General features: G+C 36.5%; 2 protein-coding genes across 2 annotated transcripts in view; both read right to left on the bottom strand.

Moving 5' to 3' along the window:
- Positions 1-13,347, bottom strand: part of LOC308086536 (B-cell receptor CD22-like) — a 31,155-nt gene extending 17,808 nt beyond the window's left edge. Inside the window, exons 1-6 of the mRNA XM_080430104.1 lie at positions 13,313-13,347; positions 12,874-12,966; positions 12,131-12,478; positions 11,797-12,021; positions 11,418-11,678; positions 10,772-11,032 (exon numbers count right to left, since the gene is read on the bottom strand). Coding sequence (XP_080286230.1) covers positions 10,772-11,032; positions 11,418-11,678; positions 11,797-12,021; positions 12,131-12,478; positions 12,874-12,928 — 1,150 coding nt within the window. The 5' untranslated portion in view covers positions 12,929-12,966; positions 13,313-13,347. The remainder of the gene's footprint in view (positions 1-10,771; positions 11,033-11,417; positions 11,679-11,796; positions 12,022-12,130; positions 12,479-12,873; positions 12,967-13,312) is intronic.
- On the bottom strand, positions 1,505-5,002 carry LOC308086537 (B-cell receptor CD22-like). The gene is made up of 8 exons (XM_080430106.1): positions 4,728-5,002; positions 4,407-4,631; positions 4,028-4,288; positions 3,354-3,614; positions 2,698-2,779; positions 2,499-2,526; positions 2,133-2,224; positions 1,505-1,868 (listed from the first exon to the last, which is right to left on the bottom strand). The coding sequence occupies exons 1-8, from the start codon at positions 4,843-4,845 to the stop codon at positions 1,697-1,699; spliced, it is 1,239 nt and encodes a 412-aa protein (XP_080286232.1). The 5' UTR covers positions 4,846-5,002; the 3' UTR covers positions 1,505-1,696.
- Positions 13,348-14,411: the final 1,064 nt, after the last annotated feature.

The raw sequence follows: 14,411 nt of genomic DNA, 5'->3' as shown, positions 1-14,411 counted from the left end.
TGTTCCCAAAAAGTATCAATATTAATAATATATTAGTATTAATCTACAGCAAATCCATGAATGTATTTATTTCCAATACTGTATTGTCTAGCAATGTATGGATTTTGTGTGCAGCTCTTGAGTAATACCAAGCCATGTAAGCAAGCAATAAGATTACAGAAAGGACAGACCATTCAAAAGAAAGCCTTTTTCACCATACAGCTGAAAAAAGAATAAAGCAATTTAAAAGCATTTTGTTTGTTTTAAATGTGTCTTTCATGTCCATTGTATTCAACATTTGGAGAAATCATTGTTAAAAGTGAGTTTGTACCATTTCCTTACACTACTATTTCCAAAAAGTGGTATAGTGTTTTATATTAAGGTCCTTGTAATTGGCATGAATAGGTAATACGACACTTATGAGTTGTTACAAATTAGATGCTTATTGACATAATTTGCTAATAAGACTAAATGTTAATAATAGTTAATAATAGTAGAGTGCATAGAGCACAATGTAGCACCACAAAGATACTAGGATACCAGGTAAACAATAAACCTAGCATTTGTCTAAATTCTTCAGTTACACATTAGCTACCCTAGGCTTTCATGGTTTTTGTTACTGAGATATGTGATCTAGCACAGTGAATACCCTTGCAATTTCAACAATGCCACTTAACCTCAAACATTTTCTAAATTATGTTTTAAAATAACAGATCCCAGCTCACAATGTGTGGAATAAATTATAGTCTCCAGGAAAGTGTTCTTTCCTATATTTATTTTCCCCTGCTGACCTGACATAGCAATACCACCAATACCCACTAGATGGCCACATAGCCTTCTATAACCTTGTGACTTTGGAGAACATAACAACAAAAGCTATGAATTTTAAATGTGTCTGTTACTCTGTTTATGTTAGATAAACAAAGAAGAAAATTGAATGACTGACGCTAGTTGGGTAAGTTGTAATAAGCTACTTTTAAAATGATATAACATCCACCACCGTTAAGAGAGGAAACATCATTACACCATACACAAATGCCGGTGACTCACATAAGCACATGCAGGCTCCGCAGTGATGCCTCCATCTTGTCAGAACATTCTCTTTATGTAGTGCTTCAACTCTCTCTAGTCTAAGGGGTCCTTGGCCTGAAGAACCCTGAAGACCCTTGCTATACATAATGGAACTATACTTACTTCAGGCAAGCAAAAGTGTGAACTCACATGCTGGGCTCTATTTAACAGGTGAAAATGATTGCAATTTGCAATCAAAGAACTGTGAAAAGCTCAACTGAACACAGCTTTATTTAATTTGTACCTAATTTGATCATTTCCTGAGCTTACATAACCACTGGCTAGCATAGCAAAGAAATATATTACATACATCTATAAACTACTATAAAAATGTTGTCAATTGATAAAGCAAATCCATCGATTATAAACATTTAGATAATTGAAGAAGTTCTTTCATTCTCTAGATGGCAGTAGAATATAATAAGAATTAGGTTCAGAATCACATAGTGTGAGTTGTTTCTTGCTTTGTGTCAGATTGGGTGTAACTGAGAGAATAAGGAAGAGAAATAAGAGACTACGAGAGACTGGGATGAAACAGAAAACTCTGAGATACACAACAGATTACAATTGCCAAAACCTCAAACTGTAATTTCCTATAAACAAATGCACTGCTTTTTCTTTAAACCTGACATGGTTTTACTTTGGTTTACTTTGCCTTTTGTGTTTTATTCACAGTGGAATAGTTTGCATAGATGTCCTCATTCACAGTGGAATAGATAGCAGAGATGTCCTCATTCACAGAGGAATAGATTGCAGAGATGTCCTCCGTCACAGAGGAATAGATGACAGAGATGTCTTCATTTCCTGCTTCACCAGACCTGAGAAGAACAATACACGTCCATTCAAATTAATTCAGAGAAAAACTACACATGCAACCCTAATGGCTCTTCAGCAGTGCAGGAAACCTGCTTCTGTAAAGCACAATTTGTCAATATGGTTGAAATATATCTATTTAAAATATTAGAATTGAATCTGGATTTGTGCATTTATTTTCCTGACTTTCATTGTTTTCAATGCATAGTTTGAGCTGTTGTAATTAAATTGCAATCACAATCGATGTGTGTTTTTTTTAAATAACTTACAGTGTGTGTTGCAGGGCTGTGTTGTTGTGATCTGCTTGGGTCCTGGCCTCTGGTTTGAATGTCACTGAACAATAGTTAACATCCTGTTCACACTGAGCATATACATGACAAAAGTGTAATGAGTTAGGCAGTGAAATGAAATAGTGAAACTTGAACATGGAGTAAAGAGGGATCTCCTCAGAAGGAGGAAGAGGAGAGGACAGAGAGTGGTGCTGGACTTTGGAGTAGACCAGTGGTTCTCAACCTTTTCAGGCCGTGAACACATTTTCAATTATTTTTGTTATATAAAATAAATCATAGAGGAGATATATATATACAAAATTATGAAACGGCTCAATTCAAAATCAAAACCACAAAAAGAAATACCTCATGCTCTGCATTTATCTTTTTCTTCCTGTCAAATAAAAAATACTTAACTTATTATTTACACAATTTAATGATCAATGACATGACTTAGTCTTACAGGGAATGTGTTATGTGAGGGTATAAGTTCATGTTTAGAACGACACACACACACATGTTCATGCACACACGCACACACGCACGCACAGACACACACACTCACCTGACCCAGAAGACAATGACGAAAAGTAGAATCAGCACTAACACTAGAACTCCAACTCCAGATATTAAAGCAACACTGTTGGCTTTGGAGAAACACAATAGGAGGGGAGAAGTTAAAATATGCAGTTCATATGTTTTATAAAGTTATTTTGATTTGTGAATATTATGCAAGTATTTACTGAAGCTAGAAATTACATCGTCAAGACATGCTCTGATAATGTCATCTGAGAATGCTGAAATAAAATTCATGGAAACATTTCCATGTAAATCCTACTGGTGGATATTATTAATTTAAAACTAGAAAAGCTGCCATCCCTAGAAATTGTTAATATGGATACGGTACTGTATATTGTTTGGAATATACATATATGTTATGAATCAGTTTAACATTACAGTTCAAATTACTGTAGATTCCACAAATAAACTGTTAGCAATTCTGAAGTTAAAATACAGCAGTAACACCAACAGTAACAATAATTAATACTTTGAATATGTGGTGTGTAACAAAACAAAAGCTTTTGTATAATATTTCAACCTCTTTCTACACTGGATACAAAGGCATTGATTCAAAAGGAAATAAATCAACATTGTTTTCTGTGTGATTGTCTTGTGCTTTACACATTTTTAAATAACTACATACTTTAGTAGATTTCTTACAGAGAACATGAAGAGTGACTTCAGTTGAATTGACTGTTGTAAAGTTGTTCTTTGCCTGACAGGAGTATCTTCCACTGTGACTGTGTTGGATGTTAGAGATGGTCAGTATCTCCTTCTGTGTCACTTCAGTGTTGTTTTTGAGAAGGATGTAGCTCTGGATCGGTGGATATGAACCACTGCTGCTGCAGGTCAAAGTGACTGAGCTTCCAATGACAACATCTCCTGGTGGACTTACTGACAATACAACATCATTGGGACCATCTGTTGGAGAAAAACTAATCTTTAAATAACTGTCTCCAAAAAATTAATAAAAAAAATTAATCCAAACACATATTCTGTGTACTATGAGAGTTGTGTGGGAGTTTATACACAGATTTTGGAAATGGTTTTGCTGTTGCTCATCTTGGACTCTATTAGACTCTACTTAGACTCTACTATTTTCTTCACTTCATCAAGCATTCTCTTCGTTTGGATGTGAGTAATTGATAGAAATATTTGATTTTGAGGGTGAAGTATTCCTTTTAACTATTCTAAATAATACAACAATACTTCTATATGAATATGTGGTGTAGTGTAAATATTTTAAAATCCTTAGGACAACACTTGAAACAAAAGTCAAACATTTCATGCATTCTTTACAATTCTAAGTTTAGAAAACAACAAACATTACTCACATTGAACTTCAAGTGGTACTGGAGCAGACGTGGTTGTGTTGATGTCATTGTGAGCCTGACAGCTGTACTGTCCTCTGTGCTGTTTCTGGGTGTTAGAGATGGTGTGACTCTGTGATGTTGTGACAAGCCTCTGATCTCTGAACAGTGTGTATTCTTCTGGTTTTACTTTGGGATTGGCATCACTATTGCAGGTGAAAGTGACTGAACCTCCTTCAAGAACATATGATGGACTGATGAACAAAGCAACCTTCTTTGGACCATCTGCAGGAGCAAAATGGAGTTGTGATGTCAGAATGTGTATTAATGGAATACAAGATAATGAAACGGAAAGAAAAGATTCAGACAAAGAAAGACCTCACATTAACTCATATAAACTCACACTGCACATCCAAAATCACAGGTTTAGACTTCCATGTCTCTTGTCCTTCAATAGCACACTGGTAACTCCCATCATCCTCTATTTTAGCCTGGAATTCTGGGTTGGATACTCGCTGTCCATTTTTAAACCAGACAATGTTGGGCCTTGATTTACAAGATGTGTCACAGGTGAGTGTCACCCATGTCCCCTCTGACACAGTGGGAGGGGTCATGCGTGCAGACAGTTCTGATCAGAAGAATCAAAACAAGACGGACGTCAGTTGGGGAGATTGGCAGGAAAGATTTGACTTTGATTTATTTTTTTAAAAAAGTACTTGTTTACCTGTTATAGACAAAGATATATCTTTTGTTGTCCACCTGACTTGTTGTCTTTTATCTTTTGTCCCAAAAGTGAAGCGATACATTCTCTCATCACTGTCTCTTATATTTGTGATCCTCATGGTACAATCATGGTCTTTATTACCTATGTATTTAATACGACCTTGATATGAATGTTGTTTATAGATTATAACTTGAGTGTTCCCTGAGTAGAAGGACCAGTATGCATTAGTAACAGTGTGACCCACTGGGTGATATGAACAACCAATATCTACTGATGACCCTCTCATGACACATGGATATGGATTGGTTAAGGTCAAATCACCGCACTACAAACACCTGTAAAAGACAACAAAATAAACACATTCTGATTATGATTACATAGCATGATGTCAAATAGTTGAAGGTACAGTAGTATATTTTCCTCAATCTGATTATGTAATAGAATGTAAAAAATACATTTTTAATTGTTCTTTTTCATATTGACCTCAATATTTATACATGTATCTGTACATAACCCACAACATTTAATTAGGTGTTTGACACAGTATTTGACTTGTACTTTGCAGTTTGGAAGTCATTTTGTAAATCTATGAGGGGTGAACACACTGTGAATATGAAAACCATTTCAAACTCTCCTTACCAGGTACCAAGATCAGAATGTCCAGGATGAAATTGATTGTCTTTAGAAACCTCATAGTATCTTGAAAACTGACACCAGCATCAAGTAACTGCAATGAAAGACACATTTCACAACCAACACATGTACTGTACTCTCTGTTCTGCAATACGCTGTAAATAAATCTACAATTATACTGAGTCTCACCAATTGTTACATTTTCATATTTACGCTGTACTTTGTGATATATCACATTTCATTGAATTTTATACGGTTCATATTTTGAATATTCAACATTTGTATTAGTTACATACATATACAAGAGTCAAATTCTTCGGTTTTGGTAATTGTTTGTGGAAACAAATAGCAAAAAAAGTAAAATACATTAATAATTACTATTACTATTACTACACTCCTTCACTTTTCACATCTCTGAATGGTTTGAAGTGAAAGTGACCCTGTCAAACTTGTATCAGTATAAGGTACAATCCTGTCAATGAATAAAGTATCATACTCACATACTCACTTGTCTCTATAGATCGTCTGTTCAGTCCGTCTACATTAACAGTCATCTAGTCTAGACTGATAACCAGAACAACCCCAGCCAAAACTAGAAAGGAAGGAAGGTTAAAACCACTAGAATGTCTCTTCATTACTACAGGGGGTGGCAGATGAAACCATGCAAAGCACCAACCAGCTCATCAGGGTTTTGCACAGGACACTTCAACACTAACCCAGGGGTAGTCAGGGATTGAACCTGGTACCTTCCGATTCACAAGTGGCCGCTCTACATCCTGAGCTAATGATGCTGTAATGTATATTAAAGTGCAAATGGAACATGCGTGTGTGTGTGTGTGTGTGTGTGTGTGTGTGTGTGTGTGTGTGTGTGTGTGTGTGTGTGTGTTTGCCTGTGTGTGTGTGTGTGTGTGTGTGTGTGTGTGTGTGTGTGTGTGTGTGTGTGTGTGTGTGTGTGTGTGTGTGTGTGTGTGTGTGTGTGTGTGTGTGTGTGTGTGTGTGTGTGTGTGTGTGTGTGTGTGTGCCTTAGACAGATAAAATGTGCATGACCAGAAACATTTGTAATTTATGTTTATTGAAGAAATATCCATTTATTTTTAACTACTTACACCGTATTTTATAGTTCATCATATGACGGTGTTGCACAGTGGAAAATGGCAGATCTACAAGCACACAATGCATCACATCACAACGCATTGTGAGCTTGTAGATCAGAGAAACAGCGAAAACAATATTTTCGCTGTTTTTGAAAATGTTTGAACTCTTTGGCTATAATGACATGTCAGGTTGAAAGTTATAATTTCCTACATCCAAACATCTCAAGGCACACTCTAAACTGTCTAAATGAAAGTCAATCAAAGAACACGATTTTTGGGCAGGATTTACAAATTTGTCAACAAAAGTGCTCTCGAGACTGGAACTGAATGCCATTTTAACTACGTAGGCTTGCACCTCTTGGTTCTCCGTCACTAAAAACTAAGCTTCAGACCTCCCAAAACAAACTGATACTACTTCTAGGCCTTACGCCCATGACCCACCTAATTTCAACACACTTTGCTAGTTTGGGATGGCTCAGCGCAGAAGACAGGGTTAAGCAAATACAAATGGGACTGGTATTTAAGATAATCAAAGGGACTGTGCCCTCAATACCCTCATACCTGACTAACTACTTCTCCAAAGTGAGTGACACCCACAGCCACAATACTAGTGGGAGCGACTATGATCTGGCACTACCCAAATTTCTAACAAACATGGGAAAATTCTACTACTCTGACGCCAAAATGTGGAATGACCACAAGAGGAGGTAAATATAAATTCCCATAGAAAGGAGGTGTTATTCACTGCCGGCATTTTTCCTTTTTCTCCTTTGTACATAGTGTTTTGTATTTGTTGATGTGTACATTTTGTTATGCTATGTTGCATAAAAAGTAATTAAAAAATAAAAGGTCATTTCAGAAAAAACTAGTGGGTTTCCGTTGCAAAAAGAGTTATATGGCTGTAGACAAGATCATGGGCCCTATCTTGGGTGGCGCCTTACCCCTTATCCCTAAACTTTTTTTTGCCATTTTTTACTAATTTGAAAAATATTTTAAAATACTACTACATCGACACGTTATGAGCTTATAGATTGTAGATAATAATAATTTTAAAAAAGATTTTCAAATTTTTGCTTTTATTTTATTCCTGTGATATCTAGTATCAGTGTTACACCTAGGGTGACCAGGTCAAATTGTTCATTTGCAGGACAGCAGAACCGCTTTTGCAGGACAGTACTGTAGCCTATAGGCCTATACCAACAGTATACATTGCATTTAGCCATACAAAATATTAACTGTCTACTGACAGACAGTATACAATGCATTTACTGCACACTGTTGATCTAACTTTTAGTAAATAAAGTATATACATTTACAATACCAATAGCACGCTATGTGTGGTGTGCTAGTTTCCCCCCTATAGGGGTCAGTCCTTAGGCTAGATTGTATCACACTACAAAATTAATAATTTAAGGCTATATTAAAGCTGGTATGAGTGGACTCCACTGCTTCAGTAATGCACCTCCTTGAGACCTTTAGAAAGATACAAATCAGTTAACAGTAATAACATCAGTTGTTGTGCTTGTCAGAGATGTTTTTAGCAGTAATTAAAGTTTCATTACAAGGAAATGTTGGTTTATGGCTAGAGCCAACATTTCACTATGTCAAGCATGCATAATATAATATTTTACTGTTCACCTGGAGTAACAATCATTTACCATAGAATTGAAACACGATGATGTTGAAAAACTGTGACAAAGGTAGAATTAGAATTTTACATAATGCTTTTATTTCAGGCAATTTAGCGTAGCAGGTGTTCATCCATGGAATATAGTAAAAGTAAACCAAAATTTGTTTAAGTGATAAAGAAATAAAACAAATATTGTAAAAAGAGTTATTAGCAAATTTTGCAGGGGACCAGAGTAGGCCGTCGTTCCTACTTTAACTCCTTAACAGCTGATGTAAGTTAAGTGAGGAAAACATAAAAACAACAGAGCAGCTAAAAGACAGCTTGGGGAACTGTAGCCACTATCTTGCAAGGGGGGAGTGAAATAAAATCACAACTGAGCGAGGGCATTTTTTTTTGCAATGGCAGATTCATCTGGTTTCCAGGCTACTTAACGCCTCCATACCGAACTGTCTAAACTGCTCCAATGATTTCCAAACACGTCCACTCTGACTCCACCAATAACAACCACACACACACGTCTCCTTCAATACAACCATACAGATTGCATTTTAAAAGAGTACATTTCAAAATACTCCCTGATTAATCATTTCCCCCTATCATTGAACTCATGACTTGCCACTCATAAGCTTCAATGTTCAGGTACACTTTTACAGTAATAACATAACACATCTTCTTAGTTCTTGTTGTAACTAGCTGTAAACAATGCATCCAGTTGTCAGAGTTACATAGAGAGGCTTCTAATACATCTACATTTTCCTGTTACTTGATTACATCATAAAAATACTAGTTATAATATAATAATTGTATGTGCATAAAAAGCTTAACATTTACTCCAAGTCACATAGCATATCGGTGCTGTCCGGCAGAAACCAGCTAACTCCATTTTGACGCTTTTGCATTTTTCCCCATAAATCAGGGCAATTGAACACCCTTTACGTCTGTGTGTTGGTAAAAAAAATATTGAACCAATAAAAAGCATTAAAAAGTGCTTCTGACAAAACCAGCTAACATTGGATCCTCAAACTTTCTGCTAAAAGTTAGCTGGTTTTGCAGGCTCTACCCCCTTTTGACCTCCAACCTCATTGAGGGCTTGGAGGTCCATTCAGCTGTTCTTATCAATGATGAACAAAACCTCCTAGCTCCACTTTTTTCATTTCCTGAAAATTTTACATTTTGGAGTTAGCTGGATTCTGCCGGACAGCAGAGATATTCTTTCCCTCATTTATGATTAACTACTTTAACTCTAGTGTTATTAATTTTACTCAAATGTCGTATATGCAAATTCAGCATCCCCCATGACCACACATTCATCATCAGAGATGTATGTTGCATTGTTGAATTTCTTTAAATCACCCACAACTCCTCTGCTGGACCTGGACACACACGCACACGCACGCGCACACACGCTCGCTCACACACACACACACACACACACGCACACGCACGCATGCACGTACGTATGAACGTCCTCTTTCTCTCACACTACCATCTCTCCTCTCTGACTCAAGCTGTCCCTAAGCCTGGTATGGGTGTGATGACTCTTGGACCCTCACTCTTTCAACACAGTTTTATCACAGTATAAATGTTCTATTTGTTCTGCTATTCAACTAACAAGCTAGCTGATCTTAGCGTCACAAGCTGTATTTCAGTGTCCAGGCAGCAGACTCTGATAAACACTTAAAAGTAAAGGAAGTCAATGCTTCTGTCTTTATTTACACGTTGGTTTCCTCTTCTACAACCCTGGTGCCCTGATCAGCAGAGGAGATGAAGCCTCGTCTACGACCAACACTTCCACTGATGTTCACATAATCTGGACTGTCCTCCTGAAACATGACAACACAGTTAAATATGAATCACATTCATAATCATGAATACATTATAATGTATCAAACCTATCCGTCTGAATAAATTAAATCAATGAAATTAATTTAGCTCTCCTTACTTCTTTGTCCATGCCAGAACCTTGTTTCCTTTAAAAACAAGAAATATAATGTTTTGCTTTTTGGACAATGTGTTGCAGTACTGACAAGAACAGGATGTAGTTCAATGGAGTATGGGCACTTAGACTGTCATTTGAATGAGTTATGATGACAGGAAACTCACCAGGCCCACCACATAACCAAAGGAAGCAGCAGCACTGCCATCGTCTTGACTCCAATACCAACACGAAGAATGACAAGATGACCTGAATTTACTGTCAATTTAAGAAAACAGGATTATAAAAGTTTGAACTCTTGGGCCCAGGAGATCAGTGTATGTTGTCATCATCAGTGCTCTCGTATTTGGTTTGTAAAATTCTAAACAATGAGCTTAACTGATGGAGAAACAACTGTCCGTATTTTGTTCTTATATAAATAATGTAATATTCAAATTAGTATTCAACAAGTAAACTGTTAGCAATTCTACATTTAGATTACACCAGTAACACCAACAATAACAATAATTGATTCTTTAAATATGTGGTGTGTAACATTACACAAGCATTGGTATAATATTTCAAACTCCTTTGGACAACACTGAACACAAAACAAAAGTCATCAATTATAAATTTTGAGAACCTCAGACCTGACGTACTCACATTAATTATCATCCACAGAGCAGGAGATCAATCAACAGTATGATTTTCTTGTGCTTTTAGATAACTATGTATATCTACAACCCCATTATACACTGTATATATTACTCACAGAGAACATGAAGAGTGACTTCAGGTGAATTGACTGTTGTAAAGTTGTTCTTTGCCTGACAGGAGTATGTTCCACTGTGACTGGGTTGGATGTTAGAAATGGTCAGTATCTCCTTCTGTGTCACTTCAGTGTTGTCTTTGAGAAGGATGTAGCTCTGGATTGGTGGATATGAACCACTGCTGCTGCAGGTAAAAGTGACTGAGCTTCCCATGACAACATCTCCTGGTGGACTTACTGACAAAACAACATCCTTGGGAACATCTGTTGGAGAAAAAACAGATCCTAAATAAATAACTTTGTCTCCAAAACATAACTTTAAAAAATTAATCCAAACACATATTCTGTGTACTATGAGAGTTGTGTGGGAGTTTTTAAACAGATTTTGGAAATGGGTTTGCTGTTGCTCATCTGGGACTCCTATTTTCTTCACTTCATCAAGTATTCTCTTCGTTTGGATGTGAGAAATTGATAGACATATTTGATTTTGAGGGTGAAGTATTCCTTTTAACTATTCTAAATAATACAACAATAATTCTATATGCATGTGGTGTAAATATTTTAAAATCCTTAGGACAACACTTGAAACAAAAGTCAAACATTCTTTACAATTGTAAGTTTAGAAAACAACAAACATGACCATACTCACATTGAACTTCAAGTGGTACTGGAGCAGACGTGGTTGTGTTGATGCCATTGTGAGCCTGACAGTTGTACTGTCCTCTGTGCTGTTTCTGGATGTTAGAGATGGTGTGATTCTGTGATAATGTCACAAGCCTCTGATCTCTGAACAGTGTGTATTCTTCTGGTTTTACTTTGGGGTTGGCATTGCTATTGCAGGTGAAAGTGACTGAACCTCCTTCAAGAACATATGATGGACTGATGAACAAAGCAACATTCTTTGGACCATCTGCAGGAGCAAAATGGAGTTGTGATGTCAGAATGTGTATTAATGGAATACAAGAGAATGAAACAGAGAGAAAAGATTCAGACAAAGAAAGACCTCACATGAACTCATATAAACTCACACTGCACATCCAACATCACAGGTTCAGACTTCCATGTCTCTTGTCCTTCAATAGCACACTGGTAACTCCCAGCATCCTCTATTTTAGCCTGGAATTCTGTGTTGGATACTCGCTGTCCATTTTTAAACCAGACAATGTTGGGCCTTGATTTACAAGATGTTTCACAGGTGAGTGTCACCCATGTCCCCTCTGACACAGTGGGAGGGGTCATGCGTGCAGACAGTTCTGATCAGAAGAATCAAAACAAGACGGACGTCAGTTGGGGAGATTGTCAGGAAAGATTTAACTTTGATTACATAAAAGGTCAAAGAAATAATAATACGTACTTGTTTACCTGTTACAGACAAAGATATTGTTCTTGTGGACGACTTATCGTTATATCTTTTACCTCTTGTCCTAAACTTGAAGTGATAAACTCTCTCATCACTGTCTTCTATATCTTTGATCCTCAGGGTACAATCATGGTCTCTGGTATAACCAATGTATTCAATACGAACTTGATATGAATGTTGTTCAGAGTTAATAACTTGAGTGTTCCCTGAGTAGTAGTAGGTCCAGTATGCATCAAGGACAGTGTGACCCACTGGGTATTCATATGAACAACCAATGTCTACTGATGACCCTCTCGTGACACATGGAGATGGATTGGTGACGGTCACTCCATACTGATCACTGCAAACACCTGTAAAAGACAAAATAATTAAATAAACATCTGTCAACAAAAATTATGAATCTTCAAATCATTCTTATCTTTTATTTTCTATTATGTGAAAAATAATTCTGATCTTCTGGCCACATTTTCTTTATGAAGTTGATTGGGGTTATATGGCATGATGTCAAATAGTGACAGAGGAAAAGTAGGTGTTTTCCTCAATATGATCATATAATTGAATACAATAAAAAATATATATTATTTGTTCTTTTTCATATTTACATATTTGTGTATTTATCTGTATGTTACTCACAACGTGTAATAGGTGTTGGACAAGTATTTAATTGCTTTGCCGTTTGGAAGTAATTGTGTAAATCTATGACGAACACACTGTGAATATGAAAGCCAATTCAAACTCTCCTTACCAGGTACCAAGATCAGAATGGTCAGGATCACACTGATTGTCTTTAGAAACCTCATAGTATCTTGAGGTGAAAACTGACCCCAGCATCAAATAACTGCAATGAAAGACATCATTTACAAACAACAAAATGAATGTAGCTACTATACTCTCTGTTCTGCAATAAGCTGTCAATAGATCTATGGCTCTACAGAGTCTTCTTACCAATGTTAATATTACATTTCATATTTACACTGTATTTGATATAATATCACATGGTTTCATGCTAAGTTTTATATTTGGACAACTTCTTCACTCACATCTCTGATTGGTTTGAATTGAAAGTGACCTCATGCTACCTTGTCAAACATGTATCAGTATAAGATACAATCCTGTCAATGAATACATATAAAGTATCATTGTTACTATGTTACAGTGAGGTAATTCAGACATACTCTACTCACCCATCTCCATAGCTTATCTGTCCAGCACTTCTACATTGACTGTCATCTCTAGACATACTTATAACGAAAACAATGCACAGCACCCAAAACTCAAAAGGAAGAGGTTAAAACCACTAGAATGTGTTGTTACCTTCCTTCCTCTCTTCACACAGTATTGTATAGACAAACTACTACAAAAAAAGTGATTGGAACATAAGACAGAATTGAAGTTGGAACACTATAAACATTGAATCTGATAAATGTCTATCCTCCAGACCAGGGGTCGGTAACCTTTTTTACATGAAGTGCCATGTTTTTATTTTCTTGATAGTCAGTGTGCCAAATCAACATTAAGTTTGATTATGACACCACAACATATATTGCCAACATATTTTGATTGTCCAGATGCATGACAACCTTTATTTTTTCTTCTCTTTCTTCTTTTGAAATATTTTCTTGAGGATGTAATCAGGATGTAATGATCATTAGACTCAGAGCAAGAACCCCAACTATCCCCCAGACTCTCTCCCCAGATAGAGTTCAGAGTTTTAATGAATGTAGCATTATGTGCAGGATGCAATTTGCCTACAGATGTGAGGGGATTTAATTTAATTGACTACATTTTTGACTACATTTTAGTGTAAAATAAAAATCCTCTCTCACACTTATGCCAGTGTGCCAGTGATCACCCTCCCAGGGCCCTGTGCCAATGTTGCCACCCGTGTCTAAGGTTGCCTACCCCTGCTCTAGAGTCTAGACCTTCTAGACTACAGGATATCCTTTACTCTGTAGAAGAGACGTTTTTAATCCTTTGCCACAATAGTCTGCTTCTCAGCACTGGCGTTTTGATACACTGATGACTGTTTTGTTTAATTGCTGCTTATCCATCAAAATAGATCAAATTATTAGAAAATGCTCAATTTAATTCACGCAAAGGGGGAACAATGCTAAAGGCACTTAATGTTATAACTTTAAAAAATATTTTAATACTTCACTACAAGTAATTAATTTGCGCATTCAGGTTAACAGTGGGCATGGATTTAGGTGCACCGTGCACCCCCAATCTATGCCCCCATCATACTAGAGCTGATCTTATTAGCAGCCAGTTGAGGAAAGTAAC

The sequence above is a fragment of the Gymnoscopelus braueri genome (assembly GCF_963280865.1).
Source record: "Gymnoscopelus braueri genome assembly, chromosome: 6".
NCBI lineage: Eukaryota > Metazoa > Chordata > Actinopteri > Myctophiformes > Myctophidae > Gymnoscopelus > Gymnoscopelus braueri.
This window is presented reverse-complemented; position numbering and strand designations above follow the sequence as displayed.

Coding starts and splice junctions, on each gene's coding strand:
- LOC308086537 (XM_080430106.1), bottom strand. CDS start 4,845: ATGAGGATCACAAATATAAGAGACAGTGATGAGAGAATGTATCGCTTC. Junction 4,632..4,727: donor TATATCTTTGTCTATAACAG/GTAAACAAGTAC, acceptor TCTTCTGATCAG/AACTGTCTGCACGCATGACC. Junction 2,780..3,353: donor AGTCACTCTTCATGTTCTCT/GTAAGAAATCTA, acceptor GTTTCTCCAAAG/CCAACAGTGTTGCTTTAATA.